The sequence below is a fragment of the Pinus tabuliformis genome, chromosome 1_2 (assembly GCF_031772625.1).
Source record: "Pinus tabuliformis cultivar Carrire ecotype Pingquan chromosome 1_2, CPIR1, whole genome shotgun sequence".
Lineage (NCBI taxonomy): Eukaryota > Viridiplantae > Streptophyta > Pinopsida > Pinales > Pinaceae > Pinus > Pinus tabuliformis.
The window spans coordinates 1,296,697,009-1,296,714,559 of NC_142298.1; the positions used below are offsets into that span (position 1 = coordinate 1,296,697,009).

Below are 17,551 nucleotides of genomic sequence, written 5' to 3' on the forward strand. Positions count from 1 at the left end.
CGAAAAAAGCTTGATTGTATTATGATAGATAATCATAGAATGTCCAATACATCTGAATAGACTGTTATGAGAGATTCTCCATAAACCATACAGGACTGTAGAGGAACAAAAGTTATGCAGAAGTGTCTGAAAGCCAATATACCACAAGTACGAAAGAATGAAAGAAGTATATGAGCAGCAAACAAGCTATAAACCAGAGGGAAAAGCAATGCTTTTACCAGATAGATAGTCTAAATAAGTCAAAACCCCATTTAAAGGTCGCATCAAATACATACAAATAAATACAAAAACGTAAAACAAGAAACATAGGCATCTAGAAATCTCTTAATGAAAAATCTATCAAATTATACCATCCCTTGTGTCACACATTTAAATAAAAATGATCTCTTATGAACGAGGTAATTTATTTAATTCAATGAACTCTAATAGTCTCTTAAATCTCCCATAAATCTTTCAACCAAATCTTCATCTCTAACTTCCCCATTTCTCATATCACAAATAAGTTATTCTTCAATTTTTATGCTTCAATCTCCCATAAATCTTTCAACCAAATCTTCATCTCTAACTTCCCCATTTCTCATATCACAAATAAGTTATTCTTCAATTTTTATGCTTCAATCCCTGCAGTGGCTGAATTGAAGAGAGTTATTACGAACTTTAATCTAAGCATTTTATATTCCAGTTCAACTTCAAACATTTTTCTTGTGGAGAAAGAGGTTCTGTGACTCACTGGAATGGATTTGCAACTGTACAGAACAATGTTAGACGATGGCCGATGGTGGCTATCGAAAAGGACCAACAACGGTCGATGGGCTCATGTGAAGCCCGATTCACCACAGAGGTTGAGCTACTGTCTCGACTTCGCCATAACAACCTGTTGAACCCCATTGGTTTTTCTGTCGACAGAGAACAGATGATGGTTTACAACTACATCCCAAATGGAACTCTTCAAGGCATCCTCTTTGGTAGGATCTCACCTTCAATTTCACTCTGTTACTTATAAATCTGCTAGTGTTTTCCCTCCAATAGAACTTGAACAACAGGCAACATTGTTATTCAACTGACCTAGCGAAGCAGAGATCGGATTGGACATCCAATTTTGGTCTAACATAAAGAAAAAGGAGAATATAATATTGAATTAATTCGTCTGAATTAATATTTATTTTTTAATAATATGTATATATATATATATGAGTCTACACTTTGTCCCATCAAGATTATGGATGACCACCTCTCTCTAAAATGATTCATAAAATGTCCTTTAGGGATTCGAATCCCTCGGACCCGACAGGGCTCGGATCCGCCCTGGCAAACACATTTACATACGAAATAAGTCTCTAAATGACTGCATTCTTTCTGAAGAAGTAAATGATTATCAATACGCAAAAATGAACACCCGTTGTCAATGTAAAAGATCAATTTCAGGGAAATAATGAATTTACCTTCAAAACAAAACCCTTTCCCAAATTTATTGAAAATTTTATAATGAAACTGAAAATCGCTTTTAAATACTAACACAGCATTAGATAAACATACCTGTAAAACATTTTTGCGATATCAGTTGAGCAATTAAGACGCAGTGGCTTTTGCACTGGGGAAGACTCTTCACTGACAATGTATCTTAGCAGATCCCGAACTTGGTTTTCCATAATAATTTTTGTTCTTCCATGAAATTCTGTCGCACGGTGGAACCGTAGGCCGTAGGCGGAAGAGAGTACTATCATACATGTTCCTGTAATTGAAGCCTGTCTATTTAAACAAGGGAAATAAACGGTTAGTCCAAGAATAGGGCTGCAATGAAAGTGAAAATGATCTCTCCAAATGCATACTTGAGGAGCAATAAATCATTTTTTCAATCAGTGGTATTTTTTTCAAAAATAAAATCAACTTGTTTTGAATTTTGAATTGATAAAATTGTTTTAGGGTTAACTTTAATTTTTCTTTATAAAAGCTAGTTGTTTTTTTCTTCTGAATAAAAAAGATAAAATGGAAAGCCACATACAACATTGCCATCAATAGAGCTGTGGATTTTATCATTATCAACATCCACAAGGCATTTCTGACAGAGACTTGTAAGACAGTCGCGAACATCGTTAAAAAACCCTAATCCTTCTAATACTCGAACAGCTAGTTCACTGTCCTCTCCCACCAAGAAACAGCCGATGTCCAAAAACATCATCTTTTCCTCCATCTTCATAGCATTGTAACTCCATTTTAGTATGTTTAATACATCGTCTGTTTCTGGCATTGGAAGTCCTTGGGAGTACTTTCCCAACTGGCGTTTCCAGTAAGCCTTGTCGAGCTTGCCAGCAAACTGTTCGCCCAGAACTTTTAAGCATAAAGGCAATCCCCCACAAATTTCCAACAACTGCTCCACCAAATCGTCATATCCTTCAAATGCTTTTGATTGATGGAATGCATGACGGCAGAATAGCTCTCGGGCAAACATTCTCTTCATTGGCTTTACTTCATACAACAAAGGCTTTGCAGTAGAGCCGTTGAGTATATCCTTGTCACGAGATGTAATCAAGATCAAACTACCATATCCCACACCATCCAAATGTAGCAGACTTTTTATTTTCCTTCCATCATCCACATCATCCAGAACAATCAGGACTTTTAACCCTCCGAGACTATTTCGTGCAATACTCCTACCGAAGTCAGTGTCGACGATGTGCATATCAACACCCAGCAGATCACAAAAGAGCTGCCGACGCAGAGAAGGTAGATCGTTTTTTTCTCTGACGTTGGACAGATAAGAAGATCTGTGAAAATCAGAGCGTCCCAAGTTGAAAAGGAGTTTAGCCAAAGTTGACTTTCCTATTCCTCCTATTCCCACAATGGCTACAACCTTTGTGGCTCTTTGGTTCACCTCAATTTCATTCTGGAAATCCTGCAAGGATTGGTCTAGTCCAACGACAATTTGTTCCAGAAAACACCCCATGCTCGCTGACATAAAGATTTGTTGTAGGAATTGTTAGAATAAGGAAAGCGAACGGGTGATTTAAAGAAATACCAAATGTAGGAACAAAAAAACAAGGGGAAAAAGAAAAAGAAGAAGTGTACTCGCCTTTCATTAGTTTTGAAGACAAGACCAGAAATATCTGCGGTTTTTTTGAGTGCTTCCTTCCATTTGTTCATGACTTCCACGGCGACTTTGCCTTTGCGTTGGTGTTCTTGGAAGGCGACGGCATAGGGTCCCCGATCAATGTTCCGAAATCGTGAGGCTCAACCTCATAGAACACAGGTATTATGGCCCGCTCATGAGATGAGTTCAAAATCCAACAAAGTTCAGCCAAGCACGGTCGTGATTCAGCATAACGGTCAGAAAAAATGCAAATGTGGACAGAGGAACTGCGAATGGCTTTTCGGATTGCAGGGCACACAGTATCTCCTGTGCAAAGTTCTTCCTTTCCAAGAAAGACACGCAACCCACAGCTTATGAGACGATGATAGATGAGGCTGGCAAGTTTGTTCTTGGTGTCTGGTCCCCTGTGGTTTATGAATACCTGGTATGTTGCTGGCACTGCTACTTGCTCCATCCTTGCCTTCTCTGATGGCATGGGCTCTGAAAGTAAGAAAACACCGGCCTCACAGAGATAAATAGATATGTTTAGGAAGGCAGCCTCAAGCAGAGCAGGAAGATGAAGATGAGAAAATCCAGTAAGAGGCCTATGACGCTATGACACTCAAGGCACATCAAAATAATTGTGACAGGAACATGTTTGACCGTAGTGATTGTCAATATGATGCGAATGGGTCGGATGAATCATTGGTGGTCCACCGTTTTTAATTTAAAATTCTTGTTTGTGGTGGTATTTCCTACTCTCCTCAGTGGGTGGACACGATATTCTCTTGGAAATAGTTCTTATCTTATATCAGAGAGACTCCCTTTCACCTATTTTTATAAAGTTTAATACTGTATAAGATGAGGAACGTACGTAATGTCTTGGTTGAAGTTTCAATGATGGTTACCGGAAAGTATTAGTTTTTTCATAATATAAAATATGTAAAAGTAGGTTTAGATTATAGTAATGATTTTAGTAAACTTTTCTTTGAAAATAAATTCAAAAAGTTAAATATATATTTTTATTATTCAAACAAATGCATTTATTTTTGCATTTGCTAGCCTTGAGAAAATTCATGCAACCCATCCCCAAGCAACAATGCCATCGTCAATCACAGTGGAAGTACCATCAATGTTGCAGCATTAAAATGCTTTACGTTTCCAATCAAATTTCGGTTCCTAGGTTAGGTTAACGATATTTTCAAAGGTAAAGATGAAATCGCGCCATCACTGATGAAATAAAAAAGATCGGCTAACAATTTAATTTATTCAATGATTAGTAGAACATTTTAATTGTAGAATTTCAGTAGATGCTAAACTAGCATTTGCACCTAATGTTACAAAGGAAACGCCATAAGGCATAGAGTATGGAGGAATATTGAAATGTATTGTCTCTTATGTTGTTTAGGGTTGGTGGTGAATGTATTAAATATTCATTGATGGAATTTCCTTTTTCAAGTGTAAAGTGATTTTCGTATAGAAAAATAGGTGGAAAATAGAATGGCCCTTGAATTCTTCAAGTAGTGTATGGAAGACTTTTTTTTAGAAAATGTTAGATCTCTTCCATGTGTGGTGTCATGAAAAACATGGATGATGGAAACCATCTTCTCAAGGCTGGTTTGGAAGGTTTTGTTAAAATTGGCAACTAGGGCAAAATTTCATGTGGGTCATCTTATTCATGGCTAATAATATTTTTATTAGATTCCTCTCGTCGAGAGGTGTAGGATTGATATAAAGATCATCCAATTCCGATAAGTATTCATGGAGATATGAATTTCTTTTGATTATGGAATTATTATCAAGCCGACCTACAACTCATGTAGGCTCAGAAGCCCAACAGTCGCATCTATTCACCCACCAACGTTGTGTATAAATATAAGAGGACTTTTCCTCATTTGGACTCACTCATCTCATCACATCTCTCTCTCTCTACTGCGCAGATATGAGTCTCTTCTCTACTGCGCTGAAATGGGTCTCTCTCTCTCACACATGTGAAGCCGGAAGCTGTTGAATTTGAAACTGCAATTGCAGAAGTAAAGATTGACTTGCGTGGCCTAGAAGATCTCCTCTTTGGAACTGCGCTGTAGGTTCATCTGAACCTCCTTTGAAAGCCGCAACTTTTGGTGGTGGAATGAAGTCAATCCGACGAACGGTTTGCAAGATATCGACTGCCCTAGTTTGAAGCCGGAAACTGCTGAAACTGAAGCTGCAACTGCAGAAGTAAAGATTGACTTGCATGGCCTAGAAGATCTCCTCATCTGAACTGCGCTGTAGGTTCATCTGAACCTCCTCTAGAAGCTGAAACTTTTGGTGGTGGAATGAAGTTAATCCGACAATCGGTTTGTGAGATATGGTCTACCCTAGTTTGATAATGAAGCCGCTAATGCTGATGCTACTGATCTAGGGTTTGCTACTGCTGATATGAATCTGATTTATTGTACTATTTCTCACTGTTGAATTATTGAAGATAAAAGAAGATTTGATCAAAGGGTTTCCCCACACATTGTGGGGTTTGTCCCTGGCTAGCCGCCACATCTTGTGTCTCTTGTCTTGGCTTGTTTTCTGTCGATCGTTTAATGTTCTATCTGCACTTTACTTTATGTACATGTGATTGCTAATCGGTGGAATATAATAAGAAAAATAAGTAAACTGTTATAAGCATAGAACATACCATAACTTAACATGGTATCAGAGCTGAGGTGAAGACAAAGCCCGAGCAAGAGCAAGAGCAATCATTGAAGAGAAGATTGGCAAGGCTATCCTAAAAGAACTATGGGGTCCTCAACACTCTTTCCTGCTAAAGACAAGCTCCGTGAGAAAGCTGACTATCACGGATGGAAGATGTCTATCGATCTAACCCTTGAAGATCAAGGAGTGCTGGACCATGTAAGAGGCAATATTGTTGAGCCTTCATCAAATGCATCTGCTGCTGCCTGGAACAAATGGAAAAATGGAGAAGTCAAAACAAAGAAGATCATCCGGGACTCTATCGACAAGCGCTTGGTGGCCTACATCTCTGATCTAGACACCTCCAAGGAAATCTACGACAGACTGGTGAGTTTATATAAAGTTAATGATGCAAATCAAGTTTTGTTTCTTAGAAATAAGTTGAGGGAAATCAAGAAGGGTAAAGATGAAAGTATGCAAGCATACTTCTTAAGAATCACCGAGATCAAGAACGATCTCCTATCTATTGGGGAAACCATTACTGACAAAGAAATGGCACTCACAACTCTCGGAGGATTACCATCTGAATGGTATGTGTTCAAGACTACTCTTCTGAACAATAATGTAATTCCTAGTTTCGAGGAATTAATGGCTAGATGCATTCAAGAACAAACAAGGGTAGAAGAGCAAGAAATGCCCTTGCCTAAAGGTCCTCCTGCTGCTTTTTCTTCTCATGCTAAGAAAAGAAATAATTCTAGGTCTAAATCGAAAAGAAAGGCTGGATTTAAGGGTGGAAGAAAAGGACGATGTTTCATTTGCAATAAAGCGGGTCACTATGCAAGGGAATGCCCTGATAGAAAGGACTCTCACCGTGACGATGATCAAAATCCCTTTCATGGTAATCGAAGGAATGGAAAATTCAACAACAAAGGAAAAAGGAATGCGGGAAATCAAGGAAGAGGGCAACCATTCAAGAAGGCTAGAAATCCCAGGTATGAATCTAACACTGTTGACGATAAGTAGGCTGAATATTATCTACCAGCTGCTCTATCTACCTCCGCTCCTTCGGACTCAATGGGAATTTGGCTCATTGATAGTGGTGCCTCAAGACACTTCACTGGTTACAAAGAAGTACTCTATAATCTGGTAGAGAAAGAAACTAACCTAGAAATTGTCCTTGGAGATGACATGAAATACCCAGTGAAAGGTGTAGGCAATGTTTCTCTTAAACTGAATCAAGGTAATACGATTCACTTACAAGATGTATTATATGTACCTGATCTCAAAAAGAACCTGGTATCCATCTCGGCAATGGAAGACAAAGGCTACAAGGTAACCTTCAGCGATGGTAAGGTACGCATATGGAAAAATAATGTTAAAGATGCCTTTACTCTTGGGTTTAGTGTTGATTCATTATATCAGGTCGATGGAAGTCTGCTAGGTGTCATGTCTTATGACACATCTCTTCAGTCCGAACTTTGGCATTAGAGGTTTTCCCCCCTTCATTATAAAGCTATACTCGGTGTAAGACAAATTCTAAGCAGAGAAAGAAGGTGTATGTCCAGGATGTGCCGAAGGAAAGCTCAAAAGGGGACCATTCCCCTCAAGCCAAAGAAAGACCTCTGATATATTACAATTGGTTTACTCAGGCATACCTGAGGTTGGCATTAAGAGGGAGACTACTACACCACATACTCCTGAGCAGAATGGTGTGGTGGGAAGGAAGAACGACATGATGATGGAAGCTGTCCGGGCCATGCTACATGATCAAAGACTTCCAAAGTTTCTATGGGCTAAAACTACAATCACTGCCGTATATGTACAAAATCGATGCCCTCATCAAGCATTGGGTTCCAAGACTCCTGAAGAAAAATTCACCAGTGAGAAACCTGATGTTTCTCATTTTAAAATTTTTGGAAGCCCTGTATACTTTCATGTGCCGAAAGAGAAAAGAAATAAATTGGGAGCATCTGGAAAGAAGGGAATTTTCGTGGGCTATGGTGAAAATACTAAAGGCTATAGAATCTATGTAGCCGGTCAAAGGGAAATCATAATTAGTCATGATGTCACCTTTGACGAAGATATGGCTCTCAGCAAGGTGATCAATATTCCGACTTTGAGGAGCTCTCAAGAAGCCGACACCAGGGAACCGAAAGAAAAGGATGATGAATCAATGCCTGATGTAGAAGAACCCATGGATCCGATTGATCCTCCTGCATATGAGCCTTCCTCTTCTAGGAAGAGGCCTTCATGGCTTAAGGGGTTACTTGATGATGCTGAAGGACATGCTGCACCCCGAGGAACCTTTCGTGAATGTAAGAAACCTAATAGGTATCAAGGATACCTGACCATCATGAGCACGATCATACAAAATGAGCCTTCGTCATTCTCAGATGCCGTCAAGCATCAAGTATGGAAGGATGCTATGACCGAAGAATATGAGTCTATCATAAAGAATGATGTTTGGGAAGTAGTTCCCAGACCCCAGGACAAGACTGTTGTTACTTCCAAATGGCTTTACAAGATAAAGCATGCAGCAGATGGGAGCACGGAAAAGTATAAGGCTCGTTTTGTTGCTCGAGAAAAGGAAGGTATAGACTATGATGAGATATTTGCACCTGTTGCCTGATATACGACCATCCGCTCGATCATAGCCCTTGCCGCTTCACGAGGATGGAACCTACATCAGATGGATGTCAAGACTGCGTTCTTGCATGGCTCAATCAAAGAAGAGGTCTACGTGGAGTAACCCGAAGGATTTGAGATTTATGATCGAAAATCTCATGTATGCAGGTTGAAGAAAGCTCTCTATGGGCTGAAGCAAGCTCCCCGAGCATGGTATGAGAGGATCAATAGCTACTTGATGAAGCTGGGATTCACTAGGAGTGAAGCCGATCCTAACCTTTACTTTAAGGTTGAAGATGACAAGCCTCTCATACTGGTGTTGTATGTGGATGACCTCTTTCTAACAGGTGCAGACCCTCTCATTCACAAATGTAAGAGGGAGATGGCTTCTGAATTTGAAATGAAGGACCAAGGACTTGAAGTGTGGCAGAAGCCAAGGGAAATTTTCCTATCTCAAGGAAAATATGTGGTAAAGATATTGGAAAGATTCGGTATGACGGACTGCAAGCCTGTGACTACCTCGAGAATCTTAACTTTTAGAAATTATAAGGTAGTGATGTCGGACCAGACTTGGGAAATGCCTCTGAGTTTCAAAAACTCGTTCGCATTGATGTTCTTGGTGAACCTCCGTCCGAACATATGTTTTACAGTTAGCATTGTGAGCTCATATTTGGTTGAGCCTCACTGGATTGATGCCAGGAATCTTCTGAGATGTCTTCAGGACACAATCTCTCATGGATTAAGATACACTGCCGGAGATGTGAGACTACTTGGATATACTGATGTTGATTGGGCAGGCAGTGTGGTGGACCGTAAGAGCACTTTCGGGTACTGTTTCACCTTGGGATTTGCTTCGATATCCTAGATGAGCAGGAAGCAGAAGTCGGTGGCTTTGAGCACCGCCGAAGCAGGATATATTGTTGCTAGCATAACCTCGTGCGAGGAAGTCTGGTTGCGAAAGCTCTTCAGTGAGCTGTTTGGATTTACATTGGATACCACTGTGATTCTCTCTAACAACCAGAGGTGGGATTCGATTATTGAGGAATCCCGTATTCGTCAATTGCTCCAGCAGATAGACATCATCTGGGATATGGTAAGTCGATGAGCAAGGAAGCTCCATCACATTAAGATGATGTACAGGTTGATACACCTTGTCAAAGCCCCGAGGAAAGATCTAATATGTGATTTTCCCAAACGACTTGGAGTCGGAAAGAAACCCTTGTACAAGGGTCCTGCATGTTGCATACATTGAGCTCTAGGAGCTCTGAGGGCTTGCGGTTCCTACTGGAGCAACATATGGCCACAGGGTGACTCACCCTCCCCTGGTGGTGCACACTGGAACAAGATGATTCTCTCTCTTGTGGGACAAGATGATTCGCTCTCTTGTGGAACAGGATGATTCGCTCTCCTGTGTAGCAGGATGATTAGTTCTCCTGTGGGGCCTGGATTGATGTGTTCTCCATGGCAGCCTGGATTGATGTGTTCTCCATGGCAATTGTAGCAGGATTGATGTGTTCTCCTGTGAGGCCTGGATTGATGTGTTCTCCATGGCAATTATAGCAGGATTGATGTGTTCTCCTGTGAGGACAGGATTGATTAGTTCTCCTGTCGAGGCATCCTACCCATGCAATCTGGGACTCATGGGAAGTACCTCTCATCTTATCAATGAGCAGGGAAACGAAGTTAGGGACCATAGTAGTACCGATGGACGCATCGTTGTAACTACCGTACTCCCTACGCTAGGATGACCTCCATTGATCTGGGATCAATGATACTGGTCTGGGACCAGTGGTAGGAGTTGTACCATACTATGACGCTGACTTCGGGTCGGTTGAGACTAGTCTGGGATCAGTGGTACATACTCTAAGACTGACTTTGAGTCAGTGGAGGATGATATTGGTCTGGGACCATTGGAGTTGTACTCACTATGACGCTGACTTTGGGTTGGTTGAGACTGGTCTGGGACCAGTGGTACATACTCTGAGACTGACTTTGAGTCAGTATGATACATCCTCGTTCATTTCTTCTTCTTCATAATTCGGACAAACGCAGAGTAGAACAGAACAATGCAAGAGCAGAGCAGAACAGAACAAAACAATACAGATCAGTGCAGGGCAGAACAAGACAAAGCAGAATAGGCAAAATAGAGCAGAGCAGGGCAAGGGTCAGGCTGTACAAGGCAGTGCATTTGATGGATGAATAGTAACGACCGATAGACAGATCGCAGATGAAGTTCTCCATGGTTGAGAGGGAGTGTTAAAATTGGCAACCAGGGCAAAACTTCATGTGGGTCATCTTATTCATGGCTAATAATATTTTTATTAGATTCCTCTCGTCGAGAGGTGTAGGATTGATATAAAGATCATCCAATTCCGATAAGTATTCATGGAGATATGAATTTATTTTGATTATGGAATTATTATCAAGCCGACCTACAACTCATGTAGGCGCAGAAGCCCAACAGTCGCATCTATTCACCCACCAACGTTGTGTATAAATATAAGAGGAATTTTCCTCATTTGGACTCACTCATCTCATCACATCTCTCTCTCTCTCTACTGCGCAGATATGAGTCTCTTCTCTACTGTGCTGAAATGGGTCTCTCTCTCTCACACATGTGAAGCCGGAAGCTGTCGAATTTGAAGCTGCAACTGCAGAAGTAAAGATTGACTTGCGTGGCCTAGAAGATCTCCTCTTTGGAACTGCAATGTAGGTTCATCTGAACCTCCTTTGAAAGCCGCAACTTTTGGTGGTGGAATGAAGTCAATCCGACGAACGGTTTGCAAGATATCGACTGCCCTAGTTTGAAGCTGGAAACTGTTGAAACTGAAGCTGCAACTGCAGAAGTAAAGATTGACTTGCGTGGCCTAGAAGATCTCCTCATCTGAACTGCGCTGTAGGTTCATCTGAACCTCCTCTGGAAGCCGAAACTTTTGGTGGTGGAATGAAGTCAATCCGACGGTCGGTTTGTGAGATATGGTCTGCCCTAGTTTGATAATGAAGCCGCTAATGCTGATGCTATTGATCTAGGGTTTGCTACTGCTGATATGAATCAGCTTTATTGTACTATTTCTCTCTGCTGAATTATTGAAGATAAAAGAAGATTTGATCAAAGGGTTTCCCCACACATTGTGGGGTTTGTCCCTGGCTAGCCGCCACATCTTGTGTCTCTTGTCTTGGCTTGTTTTCTGTCGATCGTTTAATGTTCTATCTGCACTTTACTTTATGTACATGTGATTGCTAATCGGTGGAATATAATAAGAAAAAGAAGTAAACTGTTATAAGCATAGAACATACCATAACTTAACAGGTTTTTATGGAGAATACAAAAGAGAGATCAATACAAATTTCATCACCAATAACCAAATCATAGGACTTTATTTGAGTTCATTTCTATCTTGTCATATGGTAAGTCTCTATCTTTTCTTCCCATGTTTATATTGTACAGGAGTGATTAAAAGCTTGAGATTGATAGGTTCTTACAAACTTAGATCTATTCTCTAGACTTCAATCTATATTCGAGATGGGTTTTTACAGAAATTGATTGAGTCACAATAGTTGTTGCATTCATTCATGTAATCTTATAGGCATGCAGTTCATTATTATAGTAAGAAGTGTTCATTGCTTGGCCATAATGTTTGAGTTTTCACTAATATATTGAGTCACAACAACTGTTGCATTCATTCATGTAATCTTATAGGCATGCAGTTCATTATTATAGTAACAAGTGTTCATTGCTCGATCATAATGTTTGAGTTTTCACTAATATATTGAACTGTGATTTTAACTTTTAAAGGCTTGTTGTGGTAGATGAGGAGACCCAACTTTCATTTTTGTTCATTTCTTGGTCATAATGTTTGAGTTTTCACTAATATATTGAACTGTGATTTTAACTTTTAAAGGCTTGTTGTGGTAGATGAGGAGACCCAACTTTCATTTTTGTAGAGTTGGATAAAGAGCAACCTTGAAGACGGAAGCAGGATATTGAAAAAATCAGTTCTGTTAGTATGGGAAATCTTACAAAGACCCATGATTTCACACGAGTGAGAGAGACAATTTACTTGATGTTGTCTTTAAAGCTCTTTATTGAAAGTAGCATCATTTCTATAAGTATATCAATAGAAAGGACAAGAAAATTAGTATTATGAGAACTAGTTGGTTGTTATGTGCAAGTAGCTAAGCCAGCATAAATCCATCTTAGCCCAGGATATTGAGTAGTGTTGTTTAGTGTGTATGTTTGAATGTTGGAATAATGTATTTTTGGACTATTTATTGTGCTTGTGTTGCCTTCGCATTTTCAAACTAACCAGTATTAGTAATTTCGGTGGGATGTACAGTGTCAGCAATGCCTTCATCTGTATTACTAGAAAAGGATGTACAATATTAGCTATGTCTTCGTCTGTATAGAGCATTAGCTATGCTTTCGCCTGTATTACCAGAAAAGAATGTACAGTGTTAGCAATGCCCTTGTCTGTATTACCAGAAAAAAAGATGTACAATCTTAGTAATGTACTTGGTCTGTTTTACATGCAATTTGCAATGATGGACAATATTAGTAAAAGTTGCATATCCTCTGAGGATCTTGTTTTTTGACCTTAACATTACCGATATGAGTTTCCATGATCGATGTATGCAGAGGAAGGTTGATATAAATAAAACAAGCTGCAGCAGTGGAGGATCTGCATTTTGTTCTGCAGCCTGTTCAGCTTTATAGTATATGGCAAATACGTGTTGTGTTTTTGTCTAAATGTTGATATAGAGAAAGCATATGCTAAGTAATGGTGCAGGAGGATTCTGTACACAATATGTAGTGACCATGGACATTGGATGTTGTTAAATTTGCGATATAGCCCTATTAACGTCCATATTTATATGGATTAGATATGACTTATTTCAAGAACTTTAACTCTTTTATGGAAGAAGCTTAATATGTGGTGGTTAAGTTATCTATTTTCAATATAATATGTTGTTATTATTTTAGTATTTAAGATTTATCATTTACTATGTTATGTTCCGTTAATAGAAATATTGTTCTACCTTGATAAAGAAAACATAATTATATTGGTTAGGGTTTGTTCTATGATTAAAAAACATGCAAATGAGATCACAAAGGGTTAGGGTTTGTTCTATCCTATTTGGTTTATTATTTTTTATATATTGAAATTGCTATCTCCTCAAACTGTTTCTAGTTTTTGGATTTTGTGGATTTCCTGCCTCAGATTTCCCCTTAATCACAAGTCATTTCAGTGCAATTTTGGAGTGAACTTCACTTGTGTTTGCGTTGTTGGTTTGTTTGTTTGCACAAGTGAGCTCCTGCAACCCTCTACTTGACAATGTGGGGTCTGAGAGGCCTAGTGCAAGGGATTCAAGTTTGCAAGGGAAGCACAAAATCATTATTTCCCCATCCAACTCTATAACTACAAAGTTGTTGTATACCTTTAGAATGGAGAATTACAATCCTGGTCACAAGGTAATGCAGGCTTAACTAAGATACATTAGCCATCATGTAATACACATTATTATATTCTATTCATGTTATATCATGTCATGGACATTATCAAACACTGAGACATCATGTAATGTGTATTATTTTATTGATGTCATATAGGGTTAGATCCGAAAACTAGAACAATTGTTATAATGCCTAAATATTAACACACTAAAGAAGACAAAGGAAAAGCAGAGATTTTTCGATTTTAATCTGCATTACTCTGGCCTAATAAATTGACAGAAATTCAATGATCTTTCACCATTCACACACTTTTCCCCAGGTCATTGAGACCTCAATGACTAAAATCGTAAACCCTGATGCACAAAACCATAGGTAGGTCCGCCCACCTAATATGGGGTCCAAAAAAAATTCCTGAGCCGCTACCCTAGATCCCATACAGGGGGTCGATACCCCAAAGGGGGGCTGCCACCCCACCTGTTGCGCTCCTCGCAACAAAAGGGGGGCGCCAATAACACACACAAGGCAACCCACATGGAGTTGTTTTTGAGTTTGATAGAACCATGAACCCTCAAAAGAAAACTTAGTTACATGCTTAATACAACTTAGAGAAGAAAAAACATAGCTAAATGGAATTTGCAGATCTTGGACCACTTGAAGCAGTTATGGCTGGAACAATAGAGTAGTCTTTATTTGGTTATTGATTTCTTTAACAGAGATCCGATGGAAACCACATGGAGTTGTTTGTGAGTTTGATAGAACCATGAACCCTCAAAAGAAAACTTAGTTACATGGTTAACACAACTTAGAGAAGAAAAAGCATACCCAAATGGAATTTGCAGATCTTGGACCACTTGAAGCAGTTACGACTGAGGCAATAGAGTAGTCTTTATTTGGTTATTGATTTATTTATCAGAGATCCGATGGAGAGGACTTCAGCTTTTTCTAAGGGATTTTATCACCTCAAATCTATTAATATGTTTTATATAAGTGATCTGTAGCATGTAATAATATGTTTTATATAAGTAATCTGTAGCATTATTAGAAATTCAATCACAGTTAACATTGGCCATGACCCTTTGCATTCATAAGATTAGATCATTAGCTTTTTCAAATAAAGCATAGTTCGCCAACAAGTTACTGATTTGTTAAGACTAAGTACTTGTTTGTTATTATAAGACACCAAAATATTGAAGTTCAAACTAGTAACTACAAATTTATTCTCAAAAGACTTCATGTGCTCAAAATGTATGAATATATACAGTAATGTATAAACAAGTTAATTGAGAAAACATGGAACATCCTCGGCTACCACAACCCTAAATTGTAAGAACATAATACCTATACATCAAATACAATCTTAGAAGCAATCCTCTGTTCTGTTCAAATTTAGGCAATTCACCAGCATAAGTTACTGAATTAAAGGCATTGAAGTAGCCAAGATGAGGCATCATGAACTTTTTCAATCATCAAGCCAATCCAAATTAAAACGTTCTTCGATGACCTCAACTATGAGATTAGGCATGGTAGAGGCTTTGATAGCCAGCCACTGTCGTTCAATGCTCTCATCACAGATTACACATCTGAGAGATCTTAGTTTGGCTAATGCTTTAGGCAGCTTCTTCAGTCCAGAGCACTCCCTCATATCCAGAATCTTTAAGTTTGATAGCTGATCAAATTCCATGGGAAGGTCCTTCAAAGACCTGCATAATGAAATATCAAGAAATTCGAGTTGCTGAAGTGCACAAATGGAAGGAGGAAGCATTGACAAACTTGGGCATATGCAGACAATCTCAGCACCCTAAGTGACCTTAACCTCCCAAAGTCATCAGGTAACTTTTGGATAAGATGACAATTAGTGACAGATAACTTCTGGAGGTAAGTTAAATTGCATATGTTTCCAGGCAGTTCCTCCAAATCACTGCAGTGGTCAAAGTTAATTTCTTGAAATTTTGGAGACTTTGGAAAGTTATATCCATTATCCAATAAAGTCATATTCCCCAAACCCTCACATAGGCATATAGACAACTTTTCCAAGCTCTCTCAAGATCTACAATACTCATAAAGAGGAGACACAATTAACCTCCCAAGTAGTACAGACATTATTTGAGGAAATACAGGGAAGCTCAGCAGTCCATGAAGTGTTGAACGCTTAGAACTGTAATTGTATATTATAGCAACCTTCAGTTTTGGCATGGTATGTAAAAATGTTGGAAGACAGTAATGACTAGCAGCGAAAAACAAAGTCAATACTTCCACCTCAGGAAAGTTTATTTGACACCAATTTTTCTCTTCCATTGGACCTACAGTTCCCAGAAATGTAAAAGTCAGTATGCTATGCTGATAAAAAATGTTTATCTAACATCTTAATAAATTTGGAACATAAGTAGATTGATCAAAAAATGATTCAATGTGTAGGCAGTTAAAGAAAACAAGTTTCAGTAGTGACCTGTATGAATTGAAACAAATTGAGCCTTAGATGCCTGATCTTTGAGTGTTAGCCATTTTGTGGGAATATTATCCTCCTTGTTAGGCATAAAAAGCCTCTTACAATGAATGGTACTATCCTGGTTGGCCAAACAGAAGGCTAAATCTCGCATCACATCATGTTGAGAAAAAGAGAGCTCGGAGGCATAGCCAAATGAGATGGCCCGACACCTGACACATCAAAAACTTGTATTAACTAAGAGGAGTGAAATCGAAAGCCTCTTATCTCTGCTGGTTAACACGTTGATCCTACCTTCCTAATTTCTAATAAATCATGTAAAAAAAATTAAGCCTAAAATTGCTGGTATAGTTAATTTTTCTCATATGTTTTTGCCTCAAATTTTCTGCAAAGTTCATGCTCTATCAAAGGATGCCACAAGCACAATAAATTAAGTACAAATACCCCTCAAAAGAAAACTTAGTTACATGGTTAACACAACTTAGAGAAGAAAAAGCATACCCAAATGGAATTTGCAGATCTTGGACCACTTGAAGCAGTTACGGCTAAGGCAACAGAGTAGTCTTTATTTGGTTATTGATTTATTTAATAGAGATCTGATGGAGAGGACTTCAGCTTTTTCTAAGGAATTTTATCACCTCTGATCTATTAATATGTTTTTTATAAGTGATCTGTAGCATGTAATAATATGTTTTATATAAGTAATTAGAAATTCAATCACAGTTAACAGTGGCCAGGACCCTTTGCATTCATAAGATTAGATCATCAGCTTTTTCAAATAAAGCATAGTTCGCCAACAAGTTACTGATTTGTTAAGACTAAGTACTTGTTTGTTATTATAAGACACCAAAATATTGAAGTTCAAACCAGTAACTACCAATTCATTCTCAAAAGACTTAATGCGCTCAAAATGTATGAATATATACAGTAATGTACAAACAAGTTAATTGAGAAAACATGGAACAGCTACCACAACAACCCTAAATTCTAAGAACATAATACTTGTACATCAAATACAATCTTAGAAGCAATCCTCTGTTCTATTCAAATTTAGGCAATTCACCAGCATAAGTTACTGAATTAATGGTGTACATAAAAACCCGAGTAAGAGTGCAAAAGCCCTTTCAATGTTGCAAGGTATATGTTTGCATGCAATTTTTTTTGTCTGTTAGTAGATTTGGGTACACTGTTCTTAACCTTTAAGTAATTTGCAGAGGGATGAATTATTTAGAACTGTGATGGTCACAAACAGGGATGCATGGTTATTGATATTTTTTTCTTGATTTGGTTAGGAAAC

General features: G+C 38.6%; 2 protein-coding genes and 1 pseudogene across 3 annotated transcripts; all 3 read right to left on the bottom strand.

The window, feature by feature from the left end:
- Nucleotides 1-261: 261 nt before the first annotated feature.
- Nucleotides 262-3,638, bottom strand: LOC149210980 (disease resistance protein RUN1-like). 2 transcript variants are annotated; one of them, XM_089394504.1, is made up of 4 exons: nucleotides 3,071-3,638; nucleotides 2,003-2,949; nucleotides 1,537-1,745; nucleotides 262-1,305 (listed from the first exon to the last, which is right to left on the bottom strand). In XM_089394504.1, exons 1-4 carry the CDS (start codon nucleotides 3,075-3,077, stop codon nucleotides 1,248-1,250), a joined length of 1,221 nt encoding a protein of 406 aa, XP_089250630.1. In that variant the 5' UTR covers nucleotides 3,078-3,638; the 3' UTR covers nucleotides 262-1,247. The 2 variants fall into 2 exon arrangements, 1 of the variants encoding a protein (XP_089250630.1); XR_016252324.1 differs by having other exon boundaries at nucleotides 266-1,305; nucleotides 1,537-1,749; nucleotides 3,071-3,637.
- LOC149210981 (putative 2' cyclic ADP-D-ribose synthase BdTIR) lies at nucleotides 3,138-3,542 on the bottom strand. The gene has a single exon (XM_089399158.1). The coding sequence runs from the start codon at nucleotides 3,540-3,542 to the stop codon at nucleotides 3,138-3,140; it is 405 nt and encodes a 134-aa protein (XP_089255284.1).
- Nucleotides 3,639-15,140: 11,502 nt separating the features above from the next.
- Nucleotides 15,141-16,106, bottom strand: LOC149210982 (uncharacterized; annotated as a pseudogene).
- Between the last annotated feature and the right edge of the window lie 1,445 nt (nucleotides 16,107-17,551).